Genomic DNA, 20775 nt, shown 5'->3' with positions numbered 1-20775 from the left:
CGTTGGGCACTGCATGGGTTGGGGTGCATTATTGACCCTAATAATCACATTTTAATTTGATGTTTTTAAGTTTCCTTTGTACTTTGATTTCTGTTCAGGCTGTTCCTCCTCCTTTTGGGGAGCTGCCCCTTTTACTTTGTCCTGATTTAACTTGAGTTTGTTTATTTGTTTTGACCTAAAAGAGGGCAACATCTGTGAGTAAAACACTTTCTTTTCTCCCCCTTTCCATTTCTTTTCTCATTCTGGGGGAAATTGGGGACTTGCAACAACTGAAGGGAAAGGAAGTGAATCCAGGGAGGCTGCAGACTCTGGAAAGGTTGGCCCAGGTCTCCCTCTCTCTCTCTCTGGAAGACATTGATATAGAAACATAGAAGATAGGAGGAGGCCATTTGGCCCTTTGAGCCTGCTCCGCCATTCATTACGATCATGGCTGATCATCCAACTGAGTAGCCTAATCCTGCTTTTTCCCCATAACCTGTGATCCCATTCGCCCCAAGTGCTATATCCAGCCGCCTCTTGAATACATTCAATGTTTTGGCACCAACTACTTCCTGTGGTAATAAATTCCACAGGGTGACCACTCTTTGGGTGAAGAAATGTCTCCTCACCTCCGTCCTAAATGGTCTGCCCTGAATCCTCAGACTGTGACCCCCGGTTCTGGACTCCATCGGGAACATCCTCCCTGCATCTATCCTGTCTCGACCTGTTAGAATTTTATAAGTCTCTTTGAGATTCCCCCCTCATTCATCTGAACTCCAATGAAAACAATCCTAACCTCGTCAATCTCTCCTCATACATCAGTCCCGTGATTCCCTGAATCAGCCTGGTGAACATCCTTTGCTTCCTCAACTTGACACATTTATTTGTCTGTCTAAAAGGATGGTCTTTTTCCTAATGTTCACAATTAAAGGGCAGCTTTCCCCAGGAGATGGATGGCATTTAAGGGGACAGTATGTTAATATAGGACAGAGATCTGTCTGGTGTTATTATATGGTACCCAGATTAGATATATTATTTATGTTTCTGTAATAAAATACATTAATTATTATTTCTTGCATTACAATATAATGCTGTAGCAATGTTATACATTTCCAGTCATAAAGTCATTACAGCACAGAAGGAATCCATTCGGTAACTCGAGTCCATGCTGACTCTCTGTATAATATTCCAGTCCCATTCCCCCTCTATATCCCCATTCTCCTGAAAGTTTATTTCCTTCAAGTGCCCATCCACTTTCATTTTTAAATAGAATCCATAGATATGGATGGAGATTTACAACTTTTTGGGAATGAAGTAGGAAAGAATGTTCCATAGAAACTAGAATTGTCTGCTCTGAATTTCTATCCTATACGACTGTGATGACTTTTGCAAACTCATTTCACAGGATTTTGAACGAGGAATCACAGGCAAAACTCTCAACCGTCACATCTAGACAGAGTCATATTCCTTGGGATCTGAATATCTTGTAATATGGAACTGTAGCTACGTTATATATTTCCAGACATCTCTTCCCTCAGGGGGTTGTTAGTCTTTCGGATTTCTCTTCCACAGGGACCAGTGGAGGCAGAGGATCATTGAATATATTCCAGTTAGACAGATCTTTGACTGACAAGGGTGTCAAGGGTTATGGGGAACAGGCAAGAAGATGGAGCAAAAGCTAAGATGTGGGGGGATTTCTTCACTCAAGGATCTGGTGAAGATTTGGAATTCTCAACCCCTGAGGACAGTGAAACCTCAGTCATCAACTATTTTCAAGAGTTAGATTGATTGGTTTCTAGATATTGAAGATATCAAGGGATATGGGTTTAGTGTGGGGAGAATGATGCTGAGGTAGATGAACGAATTATCTCATTGAATAGTTTAAAAGACTCGATGGGCCAAATGGCCGACTGCAGCTCCTATTTGTTATGGTCTCTGTGTCCAGGACAGGAAGCAGTGAGCATGGATCTGTCAATCAGCCTCAATCAGCACCTTCAGGAGAATTGGGAGGGTGAATATTCGATACAGCAGAGTGAGAATGGAGGGAGAGTGTGTGGGATGGAGATTCACAGCTTTTGGGGAATGAGAGAGGAAAGAATGTTCCATAGAAACTAGAATTGTCTGTTCTGAATTTCTATCCTGTACTGACACTGATGACTTTTGTAAACTCGTTTTATAGGATATTGAAAGAGGAATCACAGGCCGAAATCTCAAACATCACGTCGAGATCTGACAGAGTCATATTCCTTGGGAGCTGAATATCATCGGACTTTGAATCTAGAAGGAGAAATGATTGTCCAGTCTGTTGATTTGAAAAGATTTCAAACATCAGTGTGACTGGAAAAGCACCAACACACTGCCACACTCGAGTGAGAGTGTTCCAGCGCACTGACTAAAGAGCTTTAACCAGTCACACAGCCTGAATAAATATCACACCATTCACAGCAGGGAGAGACTGTACACGTGTTGTGTGTGTGGACGAGGCTTCAACTGATTGTCCACCCAAGAGAGCAGCAAGGACACCTGCACCATGGAGAAACCGTCGAAATGTGGGGACTGTGGGAGGAGGTACAGATCCCCATCTCTGCTGGAAGCTCATCGGCGCAGCCACATTGGGGAGAGGCCATTTACCTGCTCTCAGTGTGGGAAGGGATTCACTCGGTCATTCAACCTGCAGTCACATCAGCACGTTCACACTGGGGAGAGACCATTCACATGCTCTCAGTGTGGGAAGGGATTCACTCACTCATCCCACCTGCGGAGACACCAGCGAGTTCACACTGGGGAGAGGCCATTCACCTGCTCTCAGTGTGGGAAGGGATTCACTCAGTCATCCCACCTACAGATACACCAGCGAGTTCACACTGGGGAGAGGCCATTCACCTGCTCACAATGTGGGGAGGGATTCACTCAATCATCCCAGCTGCAGATACATCAGCGAGTTCACACTGGGGAGAGGCCATTCACCTGCTCTCAGTGTGGGAAGGGATTCACTCAGTCATCCAGCCTGCAGACACACCAGCGAGTTCACACTGGGGAGAGACCGTTCACCTGCTCTCAGTGTGGGAAGGGATTTACCCGATTATCCAACCTGCGGACACACCAGCGAGTTCACACTGGGGAGAGGCCATTCACCTGCTCTCAGTGTGGGAAGGGTTTCACTCAGTCATTCAACCTGCGGGCACACCAGCGAGTTCACACTGGAGAGAGGCCATTCACCTGCTCTCAGTGTGGGAAGGGATTCACTCTGTCATCCCACCTGCGGAGACACCAGCGAGTTCACACTGGGGAGAGGCCATTCACCTGCTCTCAGTGTGGGAAGGGATTCACTCAGTCATCCCACCTGCAGATACACCAGCGAGTTCACACTGGGGAGAGACCATTCACCTGCTCTCAATGTGGGGAGGGATTCACTCAGTCATCCCAGCTGCAGATACATCAGCGAGTTCACACTGGGGAGAGGCCATTCACCTGCTCTCAGTGTGGGAAGGGATTCATTCAGTCATCCAGCCTGCGGACACACCAGCGAGTTCACACTGGGGAGAGACCGTTCACCTTCCCTCAGTGTGGGAAGGGATTTCCTCGATTATCCAGCCTGCAGATACACCAACGAGTTCACACTGGGGAGAGGCCATTCACCTGCTGTCAGTGTGGGAAGGGATTCTGTGATTCATCCAGGCTGCTGAGGCACCAGCAAGTTCACACTGGGGAGAGGCCGTTCACCTGCTCTCTGTGTGGGAAGGGATTCACTCGGTCCTCCCACCTGCGGATACACCAGCGAGTTCATACTTGGGAGAGACCATTCAGCTGCTCTGTGTGTGAGAAAAGATTCAGTCTTTCATCCCACCTGCTGAGACACCAACAAGTTCACGAGTGATTCCAGGGTTTGGATTCTGCTGTTCTTGTTTCTGCTCTCAATTACACCCAGGACTGCATTTTGTTCATTCTCACAGTTGGTCAATGGGGAGGGTCGGAGGGTTTCTTTCTGCTGGACTGGCCGGTCTCATGACTTTGCCTCCAGTGGGCTGATGCTCTTTGAGTCTTGTTGCGAATACCCGGTTTCAAATTTCATACGGATCACAGAGTGACAGGATGTTGGGAAGTTAAGAGTCGCTATTTTTGTTTGAAACTCCCCCAAATGCCCATCCAATTTCCTTTGTAATTGTTTATTGTCTCCACTTCCTCCACCCTCGTAGGCAGCGAGTTCCAGGTCATTACCATTCGCTGCATCAAAATATTCTTCCTCACATCCCCCCCCTGCATCTCTGACCCAAAACCTTAAATCAATGTCCCCCTCATCCTTGTCCCTTCAGCGAATGGGAACAGCTTTTCTTTGTCCACCTTATCTAAACCTTTCAGAATCTTGTCCACCTCTATCAAATCTCCCTTCAACGTACTTTGCTCCAAGGGGAACAACCCCAGCCTGACATCGACAATAAAGAACAAACTAACAGAATATGTTCGTACCTGAAATCAAATGGGAATGTTTAATTTCTGTTTTAAAGATATTGTGAATATATTGTCCTGGACAATAAGGGAATTGGAATAACTCACCTTGGGTGTGGTTGAATGGAATAGCTCAATCTGGTATCCACCTACAGTCTCGTGAAAGTCTGGAATGTGTAGCTGGAAATCCCTCCCTAACCGCACTGTGGGTGTACTAACACCTCAGGCATTGTAGCAGTTCAGGAAGGCAGTGTTGGGGTTGACCATGGCCGAGGCAGCTACATACAGCCACATATTCTGTTATAATTGAAGGACAGCAGATTGAATGTGAGGCATTGTGGGACTGGACTATCTTAACCACATTCCTGTGACTGCTCAGTTTCTGCAATCACAGAACATTAAAGCTGCTCAGCAGGGCCCCAACAGAGGACCTGGTGAGAATATTTACTCAGAATGAGTTAGAATTAAACTGGGGCGGCACAGTGGTCAGCACTGCTGCCTCACAGCGCCAGGAACCCGGGTTCAATTCCCAGCTTGGGTCACTGTCTGTGTGGAGTTTGCACATTCTCCCCGTGTCTGTGTAGGTTTCCTCCGGTTGCTCCGGTTTCCTCCCACAGTACAAAGAAATGCGGGTTAGGTGGATTGGCCATGCTAAATTGCCCCTTAGTGTCAGGGGGACTAGCTAGGGTAAATGAATGGGGTTATGGGGATAGGGTTGGTGGGATTGTGGTTGGTGCGGACTTGATGGGCCGAATGGCCTCCTTCTGCACTGTAGAGATTCTATGAGATTATTGCGGGACCAGCTGGTGTTCAGCAGCTGAGATCCTGGAATCTGTAAAAAAGGGGCTGACTAATCAATAAACAGTGATAGGTAGCTAAGAAGTGAAGCGTTTTCAGGCATGTTTATATTATTTTATCATAAATTTGTGATAAGAACTGTGAAGGTCTTGTGACCCGGTAGTCGGTGAAGTGACGGTACACTCCAAGTAGCACTGGACTGAAAAGTGGACCTCTAAGAGTGGATTCTAATGGTTATAATCCAACCCAAGCATGGCCAGTGACAAATCAGAGCTCGAGTGGGCACCAGACAGATTTCTTACCTGTCTTTTGGAAACTAAGAACAAGAAACTTATCGATAAAATGATTTGAGAATAAAGCCAACATTTTGAGTCGAGATGACACTTCATAGGAGCTCTCATGAAGGGTCATCCAGACTTGAAACGTTGGCTCTATTCTCTCCCTACAGATGCTGTCCGATCTGCTGGGATTTTCCAGCATTTTCTGTTTTTGTTTTACTTTTATAATAAATGATTCGGTCTGATTGGAATCCCCACGATCCTCCTGCAAGACAGAGAGAAAGTGGTGACAAAAGGAGAAAAAGGATATGGATGATAGAGTCTGGGTTCTGATTCTCCGAGCCCGTGTAGAATTAACAAAATGAGTGAACCAGTTTATAAAGAACAGAAATTACCCATCCCTAACAAAAACTGATCAAATTAAAATAGGTTGAGGAATATAACAAAAAAATTAATAGATGAAGTTTAAAATCAAGTTTCTTTTGTTGTTAGAGAGCGGATTTTTCACAGTAACTTCATTGCAGTGTTAATGTAAGCTTACTTGAGACTAATTATAAACTTTAAGTTTTTTAAAGTTATTTTGTCAGAGGGGTTCAGAATACCTTGAGATTAAAAACTAATAAAGGCTATTGAAACAGGGTGGACTGACTTAGACTAACGTAGAATAAGGACGACAACGTGCCTTATTTATATTATACAAAGGTACTGTCTGCATAGAGACACATATAACCACTGGTAGAGAATTTAAACATGTATTTCAGATTTAAATATGTACTTTTTGTACTAAAATGTATACCTTGGCCAAACTGCAGACTGCCCTAAAGCATAATGGGATAAAAGCTGAGTGAGACAGTCCACGTTCTGTCAGAACAGTGAACAGTGAAACCACAGAGCACAGTTTTTATCAGTATGAGTTATAAGGGATGGCTCAGCAGACAGTGGAAAGGAACTTTTGAACCCTATAACCTATGTAATAGAAGTTGCTGAGAGTCAGTTAGAAAGCAACCTTTGAACCCTATGGACCTACGTAAGTGAAAGTTGCAAAGTAACAGTGGGCAGGAACTTCCAGATTCTGCAGACCAATGAATTCCCATTCTTCCAGAAGATTGGATATTATTGGCCAAGGTAAATATTGTGCACGAACATGATTGGAGCATCCAGTTAGGATGACAGAGTGGGTGGGTGAAATGAACTTTCAAAATAGTATAACTACACGGCCAATGTATTGTAACTTTAGAAAGGAGTTGGACTGCCCAGCTGCCTTTCTCCCAGCGCGTGTTGGTCAATAAAGAATGTCTTTAACCAGTATACTGTCTTTTGCAAATCTTTGTATTAACTGGGTTCAGCTCAATACTTCGCCTCCGAGAAAAACCCCCATCATATGTAAAGTGAAGTAATTGTGGGCCAAGTTTTTTCTGCTCACTCCCGACCCCTTTAGGTTCTGTAGAAAAGTTAACCCTTTCAGCAGACGGTTCATTTCTTTGTAAATCACCTGGAAACTCACGTGTCTATTTTAGTTTTTGATTGAGGATTTATGGGAACCAGTTAAATGTGTAAATTTTATGTGGAGCCTGGAGGAATTTGGAACAACTGTGAGGATTTTATCATGTTGTCACCTCAACCCCAGATAAAGAACAAAGATTTTGCAGCTGGCAACATGTTTGGGATTTTAAATCAACAAAGACTTGGTGTTTCCTATAAAATCAGGCCTTGGAAGTTGGCTAAAAAAAAGTTCAAGTTATAATGAAGGGGAATGAAGGATCTTGTGTCTTATTTTAATCAAGGAGTTGTGAGCTTAGACCATAAGACATAGGAGCAGAAATAGGCCACCAGACCCATCGAGTCTTCTCCGCTATTCAATCATGGCTGATATTTTTCTCATCCCCATTCTCCTGCCTTTTCCCCATAACCCCTGATCCCGTTATTAATCAAGAACCTATCTATCTCTGTCTTACAGACACTCAATGACCCGGCCCCCCACAGCCTTCTGCGGCAAAGAGTTCCACAGATTCACCACTCTCTGGCTGAAGAAATTCCTCCTCATCTCTGTTTTAAAGGATCATCCCTTTAGCCTGAGGTTGTACCCTCTGGTTCTAGTTTTTCCTACCAGTGGAAACATCCTCTCCACGTCCACTCTATCCAGGCCTCGCAGTATCCTGTAAGTTTTAATAAGGTACCCCCTCATCCTTCTAAACTCCAATGAGTACAGGCCCAGAGCCCTCAACCGTTCCTCATACGACCAGCTCTTCATTCCAGGGATCATTCTTGTGAACCTTCTCCGGACCCTTTCTAAGACCAGAATATCCTTCCTTAGATGTGCGGCCCAAAACTGCTCCGAATACTCCAAATGTGTCTGACCAGAGCCTCATACTGTCTCAGGAGTACATCCCTGCTGTTGTATTCTAGCCCTCTTGACATGAATGATAACATTGCATTTGCCTTCCTAACTGCCAACTAAACCTGCACATTAGCCTTAAGAGAATCTTGATCAATGACTCCCAAGTCCCTTTGTGCTTCTGATTTCCGAAGCATTTCCCCATTTAGGAAATAGTCTATGCCTCCATTCCTCCTACCCAAGTGCATAATCTCACACTTTTCCACATTGTACTCCATCTGCCACTTCTTTGCCCACTCTCCTAGCCCATCAAAGTCCTTCTGCAGCCCCCCTGCTCCTTCAATACTACCTGTCCCTCTACATATCTTTGTATCATCTGCAAACTTAGCAACAGTGCCTTCAGTTCCATCTTCCAAATCATTAATGTATATTGTGAAACGTTTGTAGTGCTCTGTCGCTTTAAGAAGCTATCACTGCGAGAGAGAATGCTGAGGATTCCTTTGAAATTTACGAGCTGTGAGAATCTGTGTGTTTTGTTTGTTTTATGTGGATGTTTGCAGATGTGTTTTATCATTGTTTTGGGCTACATTTGTTACGGTTTATCTTTCTGGAGAATTAACCTTCTCTTGAGTCTTTAATTAAAGGCATTTCTGGAAGTTTAGAAACAGAACCACAAGAACGCTTAAGGAATTAATTTCAGTTATTGTTGTAAAGCACATGCTAAGTTTCTCTGTTTGTGTGGATGATATTTGTGGGTTGAATGCTTCAAGCTTTGAGGTTTTCTGTCTGTGATTTAAATCAAACAGATTTAAATAAAGGACGTGTAATTAATGAAGCTTTTTTTCACAAAAGTTGTGAACCTAGAACCACATTCACTGGCCAGAGACATGATTCCAGGATACTGTGCTAAACTTGTGGGAATTTTAATCCGGATTCAAACTCACACATGTGAGAATGAGAGAGTTTTAATTGTAATGGTTATTTAAAATTTGGGACATGTGAAATAATTCTGACCATTCCTGTGTTCATTGAATCATAGAATCCCTCCAGTGCAGAAGGGACCATTCGGCCCATCAAGTCTGCACCGAGTCTCTAACAGAGCACCTTACCCAGGCCCTCTCTCCCTGTAACTTACACATTTACCATGGCTAACCTATCTAATCTGCACATCTTGGGACACTAAGAGGGAAATTAGCATTGCAAATCCACCTAACCCGCACATCTTTGGTCTGTTGGAGGAAACCGGAGCACCCGGAGGAAACCCACGCAAACATGGGGAGAACATGGAAAGTCCACATGGACACTCACCCAAGGCTGGAATTAAATGGGTCCCTGGCGCTGTGAGGCAGCTGCGCTGACCACTGTGCCACCATGCCACCCTATAGTTGAGGCCAAAACATTATCTGATTTCAAGAAGATATGAAATATAGCTCTTGGGGATAAAGGAATCAAGGGATATGGAAGGAAAGTGGGAATCAGGAAATTGAATTCAATGATCAGCCATGATCAAGATGAATGGTGGAGCAGGCTCGAAGGGCTGAATGGCCTACTCCTGCTTCTAGTTTCTATGTTTCTCTACACTGGGCCAGCATTCCATCCAGTGACACAGTGGTTCGCACTGCTGCCTCAAAAAAACAAATACAACAATGGCTTTGGCATCTGCTACAATGTGACTGACAGTTTGACAACGGAGTCAAGGGCACCAGGAGCAAAAGATACCCTGGGAGGTGGAGAAGAATGTGACGGAGATTACGAGCGGGTCCTTGATAGGTTTTCTAAAGAGATTCAGAAAGGAAACAGCGAGTTGGAAAAAGTCCAGAATAAATTAATTTACAGTTACATTGGAAACCTGTTGCCTCACAGCTGAGTACAAAATATAAAGAGTTGAGGGAACTGGTGGATAAGCTGCAGAATGGAGCTGATTGCTGGCAGGAGAGCACGTCTGACCTGGACAATCAGTTACATTGGGAACAGGGGGCAGATGATAGGGTGAGTGGAGCTCAGAAAAATCTACTGCTGTTCGGCCAAACTCTGGAACAAGATATCAATTTACAGTCAGAAAATATCAGATCAAGTGAAGAGTTAGAAAATGCCGTGGGGACTTTGAGGAAGTTAATTCAGCCACAAAGTGACACCTCTCCTGAAGCAGACCAATCCCCGTGTTTAGCTGAAATCAAACAACCTGAGACACAAATCAGTCACCAGTGAGCAGATGTAGTTGTTTTCTCCAAAAAAAGAATCACTGAAAGCACTCCTCCCTCTCCTCTGCCTCTCCTGTGTGATAAAGGAATGCAGGTGTGCGAGGTTAGCCATGACCTTTCCACCGTCATGATCCACAACGCTTACTCCAAGTTGGTTTGCCCAGTTGAAGGAATACCGTACATTTGAGTCATAATTGTTGAAGCAGGGTGTTGTTTGCAAGCATCACAGATTCAAAGAATTAGTTTGGAAAGGGAATAAAAATTAATTTAATTTGAACTGCCGTGTGTTTCTGTTTGAAATAAACTCAGACTGTACTAAAATGTGAAAGGAATGTATTTGGGTTTGAAATTAAGTTGTTGAAGGTTAGAATTGTGAAGGACAATTTGCTCCCAAAACACAAAGATAAGGCTGCAGTTTGGCAGCAATCCAATTTCAACTTTCCAAAACATCTGAGTTTAAATTGTTGAGATTCGGTTAACAACACATTTCACAAAGTATTTCTTTCGACTTTGATTAAGTAGCAACTATTGAAAATTGAAATTGGTGTTCAAAAAAGGATCGATAAAAGAGATGAAATTTGAACAAAATTGAAGACAATGACATGAGAGAAGTTTTTAAAATTATGTAAGTTGATGCAATTGCCAAGTTTCCTCTGCCCACTCCCCGCCTCTCTCGGTTTTCAGCAGACAGTTGATTTTTACAAATCTCCACACAGCCTTTGTTTTTTAATGTAACCTGTGATTGGACACATTAACTCACTGGGATCTTGGCCAGAGCCAGATGGATTGTTTGTGTTTTTTTAAACAGGTGATGATGTTTTCCAGCTCTGAGTGAAGTCAACAGTTTTGAGAATTAAAGCAGAGAATAAAAGACTTTACCTTTCAGAAAGCCAACAAGCCTGCTTTTGAGATTGGAATTGATAAATATCTGACATGAGTTGCTATTTCAAGCATTTAAAAAGGAAATTACCTGGTGTTTAAGGGAAAGAACAAAGTTGATAATGCCTGGAATCAAACAGAAATGTTTGCTTTCTGTTATAAGATATTATAAGAATATTTAATGATTTATTTAACTCTAAAGATTCTCGAGAACTCCTGAAAGTGTAGTTTAAAGGAATCCATACATTTGGGTGTTTATGAAGATTTGAGTGAAAGGGAAGTCTCGATGAGATGAATGAGGTGACAGTTTTCTCTTGGAGATACTTGTTTCTTGTCTATGAATTATTTGAGAGAACTGAATTTGATAATCTGGCCACCATCTGAGACATTGGGACTGTACAGGAGGAAACAAGCAAAGACATAAACCTGACTTTGGATTTTCTTCTGAAGATTCTGACAGAATTATTGAATGGTGCTTCCTTTGTAAGACAGTGGCATCCAGGATGATGAAACTATTTGGTAAAATACACAGCACAATCCCAAAAGACCTGATGAACCTTCCACAAATGCAAAACAATGATTTGTGGGAGAGGGCAGAGAGATGCCAACAAGCAGGACAAAAGAACGCACTCTGGTTTAAAAGAAAATGAGTGACAACATTTAACAGGGAGGGAAATGAGTGAAGATGGCTTATGAAGGTGAGATTCCAACAGAGAATTAAAGAAGGAATTGGAACACCGATGTGAGATTGCAGAAGTGGTTTGTAAATTGGGAATTAACTAACATCCGAGAGTACACGGTGCAGCTGCACTGAAAAATGAAGGGCAGTCTGGTGTCACAGTGGTTAGCACTACTCCCTTACAGCGCCAAGGACCCAATTCCAGCCTCGGATGACTGCCTGTATAGAGTTTGCACATTCTCCTTGTGTCTGCGTGGGTTTCCTTTAGGTGCTCCGGTTTCTTGCCTTCATCCAAAGATGTGCGGGTTATGTTGATTGGCCATAGTAAATTATGCCTTATTGCCAGCTGGACTAGCAGGGTAAATAAGTGGGGTTATGGGGATATGGCCTGGATGGGATTGTGGTCTGTGCAGACTCGATGGGCCACCTTCTGCACTGTAATGATTCTATGATTAAATGGGACTTTCTCAGCTACTTGACTAAATGACATGAAATGGTTAATATGGTCTGAAGAGTAAGAAATCACTTTGAAATGATAAAGGCACTGACACATACTCCATACAGAAACTGACTGTGAGAACAAATTAAATGGAATTTTCGATTAGGTCAAATGAAGGGGAGGGAGAAATAATACATAATCAGAATTAATTACAAGATGGATACAGGTGAAGGGACAGCTTGAGAATGTTTTTAAGTCTATGCAATTTGTATAGTAATTATATGTTATCACTGCTTTTATATCCAATTATACCGCTTCAATTATATCTAAAAATTAGTTATGAGAAGAAAATTGTAAAGGGAAAGGAAATTGGCTACCTTGGACAAGGCCAATGAACAAAAGGAGGAAATGCCAGAGTGAATGAATAGATTCAGTAAAAGGGGTGATAGATGTAACACCCCTGCATTCGAGTAAAATCACATGTTAATCAAATGCTCCACATCAAGGTTCTAATATCAGCAATGTTGTTTACTTGTTTGAGGAACAAACAGTTTCTAGATTACAGACAAACATTGGGTGAAGTTTTAATGATAAACCTATATCGGCAAGATAGGAATTTTAGAACAATGTTTTGTGTTCTGAGTAACAGTACAGCATTGATATCTGTACTGCAGCTGAGAGCTGTGTCAGAATGCTCAGTGGGATTGGTGAGTGAACTTGGGCTTTGCAGCTTGGACTCTGGTTGTGGAGGTACTGAGTGCCCCGGGGCAGGATTTTGGGAAATCGCCTTTGGATCAGGAACCTGAGGAAAATTCATATTTCTACAGGGGTGGCCACCCATTTGAAGTGATAAAAGTCGCTTGTGTAGTTCATCATTGTACCTTTTTAAAAAATAAATTTCAACTCATTTGCTATTTCAAAGGCTTTTCTTGAAGGTTAAGTCCCTTTCAAATTAAAGCATTCAGAGCGTCAATATGGAACTGAGTTACCATGCTGTTGTAACCAAATCAAATTGAGTCTAAACATTAATAGTATATCCCTTTGAAACTGACAGAAGAGCTCTATTAAAGTTCAAAAAAGATTCACAAGGATGTTAGCAGAGCTGTGTGTGTTTAAGTCACAGGATAGATTGAACAGGCTGGGGATAATTTCTCCAGGAAAGAGAAGGCTGAAGACTGACCTGATAGGGACTTTAATGGGTGTGATAGGGTTGATATCATCAAGTTATCACTGTGATTACAGGATAGAAATCCAGAACTGACAAATCTCGTTCTCACAGAAAATCGTTCTTCATCTCAAATTATAAATCTCTGTCCCCACACATTCCCTCCTTCCTAAAGTAAAGTTTATTTATTAGTCAAAAGCAAGGTTTACATTAAGACTGCAATGAAGTTACTGTGAAATTCCCCGAGTCGCCACATTCCAGTGCCTGTTGGGGTCAATGCACCTACCAGCATGTCTTTCAGACTGTGGGAGGAAAGCGGAGTAACGGGGGAAATCCACACAGACCTATTGATTGTAACATTAAGTCATCCTACTATGCTACTCTTGCCTTTTCTCCAATTTTCCTCCCCTGAAGGTGCTGACTCTCGACTTCAGTCTCATACTCACCGATTGCCCTCCCCAATATGTCACCCAGTTCTCTAAATCATTCCACCTAAAGTTAACAACCTGTTTTGCGATAAGGTGACGTTCCAATCCAATCCAGTGATACCCCATGTGTACTTTGTAAAAGGGCGGGGTCACTGCGCCCCACTTTCCATTCCAGTCCCAGGGTTTTGGAGACTGCGGTCCGGATGCGTAATGGCGGCTGCACCTCCCACACTCCATCGCGCTGCCGAAAGCGCTCTATCCGTCGCGCGGCGGGCGGCCCGGGACTGCGCATGTCCAAGGGAGAGGAGAAGCTACGCATGTGCGGAGGAGAGCCTGCCCCCTGACCTTCATGTTGAGGTGTTGGCCAATGGAAAAAGCTGGAGGACCGGAAGGACACTGCTCCTCCAGCCAATCAGCGCGCGGGCTTTGTGTGAATGAAGATGGAGTTTCAGAAACACTAAAACTCCCTCCTGTGAGTAAAACACTTTATTTTCTCCCCCTTTCTATTTATTTTCTCATTCTGGGGGAAACTGGGGAGTTGCAGCAAATGAAGGGACAGTAAGTGAATCCAGTCTGTATATTCCACACATTGTTAGTCCAGTCAGATAGACATATATCTGTCTGGCCGCCTGCATGGAGATTTCCAGCTCTCTGTGTCCAGGACAGGAAGCAGTGAGCATGGGTCTGTCAATCAGCCCCTTCAGGAGAATTGGGAGGGTGAATATTAGATACAGCAGAGTGAGAATGGAGGGAGAGTGAGATTCACAGGTTTTGGGGAATGAGAGAGGAAAGAATGTTCCATAGAAACTAGAATTGTCTGTTCTGAATTTCTAATCTGCACTGATAGTGATGACTTTTGTAAATTCATTTTACAGGATGTCAAAGTGAGGATTTACAGACGGAAGTCAAGTCAAAGATCAGGCAGAGCCAACAATTCATTGGGACCCGAATATCATTGGCCTTTGAATCGAGAAGGAGAAATCTTTCTCTGTTCTGTTTGTTTCAGAAGTTTTTCTTTAACATAAATGTGACTGGAAAAGGACCAAGACACAGAGACACCCGAGTGAGAGTGTTCCAGTGCACTGAGTGTGGAAAGAGCTTCAACCAGTCACACAGCTTGAAAATACATCGCAGCATTCACAGCGGGGAGAGACTGTACCCGTGTTCTGTGTGAGATTTAACTGATTGTTTAACCTGGAGATTCACAAGGACACTCGAACCATGGAGAAACCGTGGAAATGTGGGGACTGTGGGAAAGGATTTATATCTCCATCTCAGCTGGAAATACACTGGCGCAGTCATACTGGGGAGAGACCATTCACCTGCTCTGTTTGTGGAAAGGGATTTGCTCAGTTAATTGTTCTGCAGAGACACCAGCGAGTGCACACTGGGGAGAGGCCGTTCACATGCTCTGCGTGTGGTAAGGGATTCACTCAGTTATCCAATCTGTGGAGACACCAGCAATTTCACACTGGGGAGAGACCTTTCACCTGCTCTGTGTGTGGGAAGGGATTCACTCAGTTAATTGATTTGCAGAGCCACCAGCGAGTTCACACTGGGGAGAGGCCATTCACTTGCTCTGTGTGTGGGAAAAGATTCAGTGCGTCATCAAGCCTGCGGAGACACCAGCGTGTTCACAGTGCGGGAAGGCCATTCACCTGTGCTCAGTGTGGGAAGGGATTCACTCAGTTAATTGATCTGCAGAGCCATCAGCGAGTTCACACCGGGGAGAGGACATTCACCTGCTCTCAGTGTGGGAAGGGATTCATTCAGTTGCCCGGCCTGTTGAAACACAATGTCACTCACACCCAGGAGAGACCCTTTAAATGCTCTGACTGTGGGAGGGATTTCAAAAGCTCTCGGGAACTGTTGGTGCACCAGCGAATTCACACTGAGGAGAGACCATTCAGCTGCTATCACTGCACAAAGACATTTAAAAGGTCATCCCACTTGCTGGAACACCAGCGGACTCACACTGGGGAGAAACCATTCAGTTGCTCTCAGTGTGGGAAGGGATTTAGTTCATCATCCAACCTGCAGAAACACCAGCGAGTTCACACGGGGGAGAGACCATTCACCTGCACTGTGTGTGGGAAGGGATTCACTCAGTCATCCCAACTGCAGACACACCAGCGAGTTCACACGGGGGAGAGACCATTCACCTGCGCTGTGTGTGGGAAGGGATTCAGTCAGTCATCCCATCTGCAGACACACCAGCGAGTTCAGCAGTCATGCAGAACAGAAGAGGACCTTCGTCCCATTGAATCTGCACTGACAAAACTGTACTAAATTGACACTAATCCCACTTTCCAGCACTTGGGCCATATATTTTGACATTTCAAGTGCTCATCCATGTGCTTTTTAAAAAGCTGTGGAGTTTCCTGCCAGGAAACTCCCAGACCGTGTATTCCAGACTCCCACCATCTTTGGAGTGAAAACATTTTGCCTCAAATCCCCTCTAAACCTCCTGCCCCTCACCTTAAAATGATGCCCCCTTGTTCCTGACCCTTCAACAAAGGAGAACAGGTGCTTCCTATCCACCCTGTCCATACCTCTCATAATCTTATACATTTCAATCAGGTCCCCCCTCAGTCTCCTCTGCTCTAAAGAAAACAATCTGAGCCTATCGAGACTCTCCTTATAACTCAACTGCTCCATCCCAGGCAACATCCTGGTGAATCTCCTCTCCACCCCCTCGAGAGCAATCACATCCTTCCTGTAGTGAGGTGACCGGAACTGCACACAATATGAGTGAAAACTGGTCAAGCAGGGCTGTGTCATCACACCAACGCAATAAATGCTGGCAATACCCATAAAAAAATAAGTACTAAGTCTTAATTGAGTTGCAATTAATGAATCAATAATGAATCAGTAGTTATTGTAAAAGATTGAGTTTTATTTGCTGTAAGAGTTTAATTGCTGTGTATGTAAAGATTTTGCAATGAGGATAAATGTACTGACGAGAGACCTTCAAGATCAGATTAGCCTCAACATTTGAAACTGTGAGAATAAGGGATTGTATAGAATCAGATAAAGGGACAGCATGAACCAGTTCTATTGTATTCCTGTCTAAGATAATGAGAGAAAGTGGTGTCAGTAATTGAGGATCCAATTCAATTAATCTGGTGACCAAATTGACCAATTGTCATGTTGCAACAGGCCCAACTCTGACGTGAGGTAATGGTCACCTTGTGGATAAAAGTAGAGGTTCCGAAGGTCTTCCTTGCGAGCCAAATACTGAAAACTCCCGAGGCTGAGTTCCAAGGAAATTACTGTCAAAGAAGGAGCCAGAGAGGGTTAAGCTTCTACGGACTGATCACCCACATGAAGCTGTAAAAGTCAATGTTTTAAAGTTGTTCAGTGAACCTTTTTCATTGAATAAACTTTTTAAATTTACTATCCAGAGAATTCTGCCTTTGCCTGAATTGGTGAAAGTCTTGTGTGAACCAAAGTGAATTTATTCAATGGTAAGTTGGGAGTGGCTGAAATCAACTCAATTCCAGATAACAAGATCAGAGAACAGAAATCTTCAATTTCAACACTTGCATTTCTATAGCGCCTTTCACAACCACAGGATGTCCCAAAATGCTTTCCAGCCAATGAAATACTTTTAAAGTGTAATCCCTGTTGTAATGTAGGAAATGCCACAGCCAATTTACACACAGCAAGATCCCACAAACAGCAATGGGAAAATGAGCAGATGATGTGATGTTGATTGAGGGATAAATATTGGCCAGGACACTGGGGATAATTCCCCTGCTCTTCTTCCAAATAGTGGCTGTGGGATCTTTTACATCCACCTGAGGGGCTGACAGGGCCTCAGTTTAACATCTTATTTGAAAGAAGGCTGTTCTGACAGTGTAGCGCTCCCTCAGTGCGGCGCTCCCTCAGTGCGGCGCTCCCTCAGTGCGGCGCTCCCTCAGTGCGGCGCTCCCTCAGTGCGGCGCTCCCTCAGTGCGGCGCTCCCACAGTGCGGCGCTCCCTCAGTGCGGCGCTCCCTCAGTGCGGCGCTCCCTCAGTGCGGCGCTCCCTCAGTGCGGCGCTCCCTCAGTGCGGCGCTCCCTCAGTGCGGCGCTCCCTGAGTGCGGCGCTCCCTCAGTGCGGCGCTCCCTCAGTGCGGCGCTCCCTCAGTGCGGCGCTCCCTCAGTGCGGCGCTCCCTCAGTGCGGCGCTCCCTCAGTGCGGCGCTCCCTCCGTGCGGCGCTCCCTCCGTGCGGCGCTCCCTCCGTGCGGCGCTCCCTCAGTGCGGCGCTCCCTCAGTGCGGCGCTCCCTCAGTGCGGCGCTCCCTCAGTGCGGCGCTCCCTCAGTGCGGCGCTCCCTCAGTGCGGCGCTCCCTCAGTGCGGCGCTCCCTCAGTGCGGCGCTCCCACAGTGCGGCGCTCCCTCAGTGCGGCGCTCCCTCAGTGCGGCGCTCCCTCAGTGCGGCGCTCCCTCAGTGCGGCGGTCCCTGAGTGCGGCGCTCCCTGAGTGCGGCGCTCCCTCAGTGCGGCGCTCCCTCAGTGCGGCGCTCCCTCAGTGCGGCGCTCCCTCAGTGCGGCGCTCCCTCTGTGCGGCGCTCCCTCTGTGCGGCGCTCCCTCAGTGCGGCGCTCCCTCAGTGCGGCGCTCCCACAGTTCAGCGCTCCCTCTGTGCTGCGCTCCCTCAGTGCGGCGCCCCCTCAGTGCGGCGCCCCCTCAGTGCGGCGCTCCCTCAGTGCGGCGCTCCCTCAGTGCGGCGCTCCCTCAGTGCGGCGCTCCCTCAGTGCAGTACTCCCTCAGTGCAGCGCTCCCTCAGTGCAGCGCTCCCTCAGTGCAGCGCTCCCTCCGTTCAACGCTCCTCAGTACGGCGCTCCCTCAGTGCGGCGCTCCCTGAGTGCGGCGCTCCCTGAGTGCGGCGCTCCCTGAGTGCGGCGCTCCCTCAGTGCGGCGCTCCCTCAGTGCGGCGCTCCCTCAGTGCGGCGCTCCCTCAGTGCGGCGCTCCCTCAGTGCGGCGCTCCCTCTGTGCGGCGCTCCCTCTGTGCGGCGCTCCCTCAGTGCGGCGCTCCCTCAGTGCGGCGCTCCCACAGTTCAGCGCTCCCTCTGTGCTGCGCTCCCTCAGTGCGGCGCCCCCTCAGTGCGGCGCCCCCTCAGTGCGGCGCTCCCTCAGTGCAGCGCTCCCTCAGTGCGGCGCTCCCTCAGTGCGGCGCTCCCTCAGTGCAGTACTCCCTCAGTGCAGCGCTCCCTCAGTGCAGCGCTCCCTCAGTGCAGCGCTCCCTCCGTTCAACGCTCCTCAGTACGGCGCTCCCTCAGTGCGGCGCTCCCTCAGTGCGGCGCTCCCTCAGTGCGGCGCTCCCTCCGTTCAACGCTACTCAGTACGGCGCCCCCTCAGTGCGGCGCCCCCTCAGTGCGGCGCTCCCTCAGTGCGGCGCTCCCTCAGTGCGGCGCTCCCTCAGTGCGGCGCTCCCTCAGTGCAGTACTCCCTCAGTGCAGCGCTCCCTCAGTGCAGCGCTCCCTCAGTGCAGCGCTCCCTCCGTTCAACGCTCCTCAGTACGGCGGTCCCTCAGTGCGGCGCTCCCTCAGTGCGGCGCTCCCTCAGTGCGGCGCTCCCTCCGTTCAACGCTCCTCAGTACGGCGCTCCCTCAGTGCGGCGCTCCCTCAGTGCGGCGCTCCCTCAGTGCGGCGCTCCCTCAGTGCAGCGCTCCCTCAGTGCAGCGCTCCCTCAGTGCAGCGCTCCCTCAGTGCAGTGCTCCCTCAGGGCAGCGCTCCCTCAGTGCAGCGCTCCCTCAGTGCCGCGCTCCCTCAGTGCGGCGCCCTCTCAGTGCGGCGCCCCCTCAGTGCGGCGCTCCCTCAGTGTGGCGCTCCCTCAGTGCAGCGCTCCCTCAGTGCAGCGCTCCCTCAGTGCGGCGCCCCCTCAGTGCGGCGCCCCCTCAGTGCGGCGCTCCCTCAGTGCGGCGCTCCCTCAGTGCGGCGCTCCCTCAGTGCAGCGCTCCCTCAGTGCAGCGCTCCCTCAGTGCAGCGCTCCCTCCGTTCAACGCTCCTCAGTACGGCGCTCCCTCAGTGCGGCGCTCCCTCAGTGCGGCGCTCCCTCAGTGCGGCGCTCCCTCAGTGCGGCGCTCCCTGAGTGCGGCGCTCCCTGAGTGCGGCGCTCCCTGAGTGCGGCGCTCCCTGAGTGCGGCGCTCCCTGAGTGCGGCGCTCCCTCAGTGCGGCGCTCCCTCAGTGCGGCGCTCCCTCAGTGCGGCGCTCCCTCCATGCGGCGCTCCCTCAGTGCGGCGCTCCCTCAGGGCAGCGCTCCCTCAGTGCAGCGCTCCCTCAGTGGCGCGCTCCCTCAGTGCGGCGCCCTCTCAGTGCGGCGCCCCCTCAGTGCGGCGCTCCCTCAGTGTGGCGCTCCCTCAGTGCAGCGCTCCCTCAGTGCGGCGCTCCCTCAGTGCGGCGCCCCCTCAGTGCGGCGCCCCCTCAGTGCGGCGCTCCCTCAGTGCGGCGCTCCCTCAGTGCGGCGCTCCCTCAGTGCAGCGCTCCCTCAGTGCAGCGCTCCCTCAGTGCAGCGCTCCCTCCGTTCAACGCTCCTCAGTACGGCGCTCCCTCAGTGCGGCGCTCCCTCAGTGCGGCGCTCCCTCAGTGCGGCGCTCCCTCAGTGCGGCGCTCCCTGAGTGCGGTGCTCCCTGAGTGCGGCGCTCCCTGAGTGCGGCGCTCCCTGAGTGCGGCGCTCCCTGAGTGCGGCGCTCCCTCAGTGCGGCGCTCCCTCAGTGCGGCGCTCCCTCAGTGCGGCGCTCCCTCCATGCGGCGCTCCCTCAGTGCGGCGCTCCCTCAGTGCGGCGCTCCCTCAGTGCGGCGCTCCCTCAGTGCGGCGCTCCCTGAGTGCGGCGCTCCCTGAGTGCGGCGCTCCCACAGTGCGGCGTTCCCTCAGTGCGACGCTCCCTGAGTGCGGCGCTCCCTGAGTGCGGCGCTCCCTGAGTGCGGCGCTCCCGGAGTGCGGCGCTCCCGGAGTGCGGCGCTCCCGGAGTGCGGCGCTCCCGGAGTGCGGCGCTCCCGGAGTGCGGCGCTCCCTCAGTGCGGCGCTCCCTCAGTGCGGCGCTCCCTCAGTGCGGCGCTCCCTCAGTGCGGCGCTCCCTCAGTGCGGCGCTCCCACAGTTCAGCGCTCCCTCTGTGCTGCGCTCCCTCAGTGCAGCGCCCCCTCAGTGCGGCGCCCCCTCAG

General features: G+C 48.3%; 2 protein-coding genes across 2 annotated transcripts in view; both read left to right on the top strand.

The window, feature by feature from the left end:
• The window catches only part of LOC144485002 (uncharacterized), a 397873-nt gene that overhangs the window by 219660 nt on the left and 157438 nt on the right, over positions 1–20775 (top strand). The gene's annotated exons all lie outside the window — the stretch shown is intronic.
• LOC144484978 (uncharacterized) overlaps positions 1–20775 on the top strand; it is a 41233-nt gene that overhangs the window by 6705 nt on the left and 13753 nt on the right. Inside the window, exons 2-3 of the mRNA XM_078203304.1 lie at positions 2582–3844; positions 15332–15763. Coding sequence (XP_078059430.1) covers positions 2582–3844; positions 15332–15763 — 1695 coding nt within the window. The remainder of the gene's footprint in view (positions 1–2581; positions 3845–15331; positions 15764–20775) is intronic.

This window comes from Mustelus asterias, unplaced genomic scaffold, assembly GCF_964213995.1.
Source record: "Mustelus asterias unplaced genomic scaffold, sMusAst1.hap1.1 HAP1_SCAFFOLD_150, whole genome shotgun sequence".
Classification (NCBI taxonomy): domain Eukaryota; kingdom Metazoa; phylum Chordata; class Chondrichthyes; order Carcharhiniformes; family Triakidae; genus Mustelus; species Mustelus asterias.
This window is presented reverse-complemented; position numbering and strand designations above follow the sequence as displayed.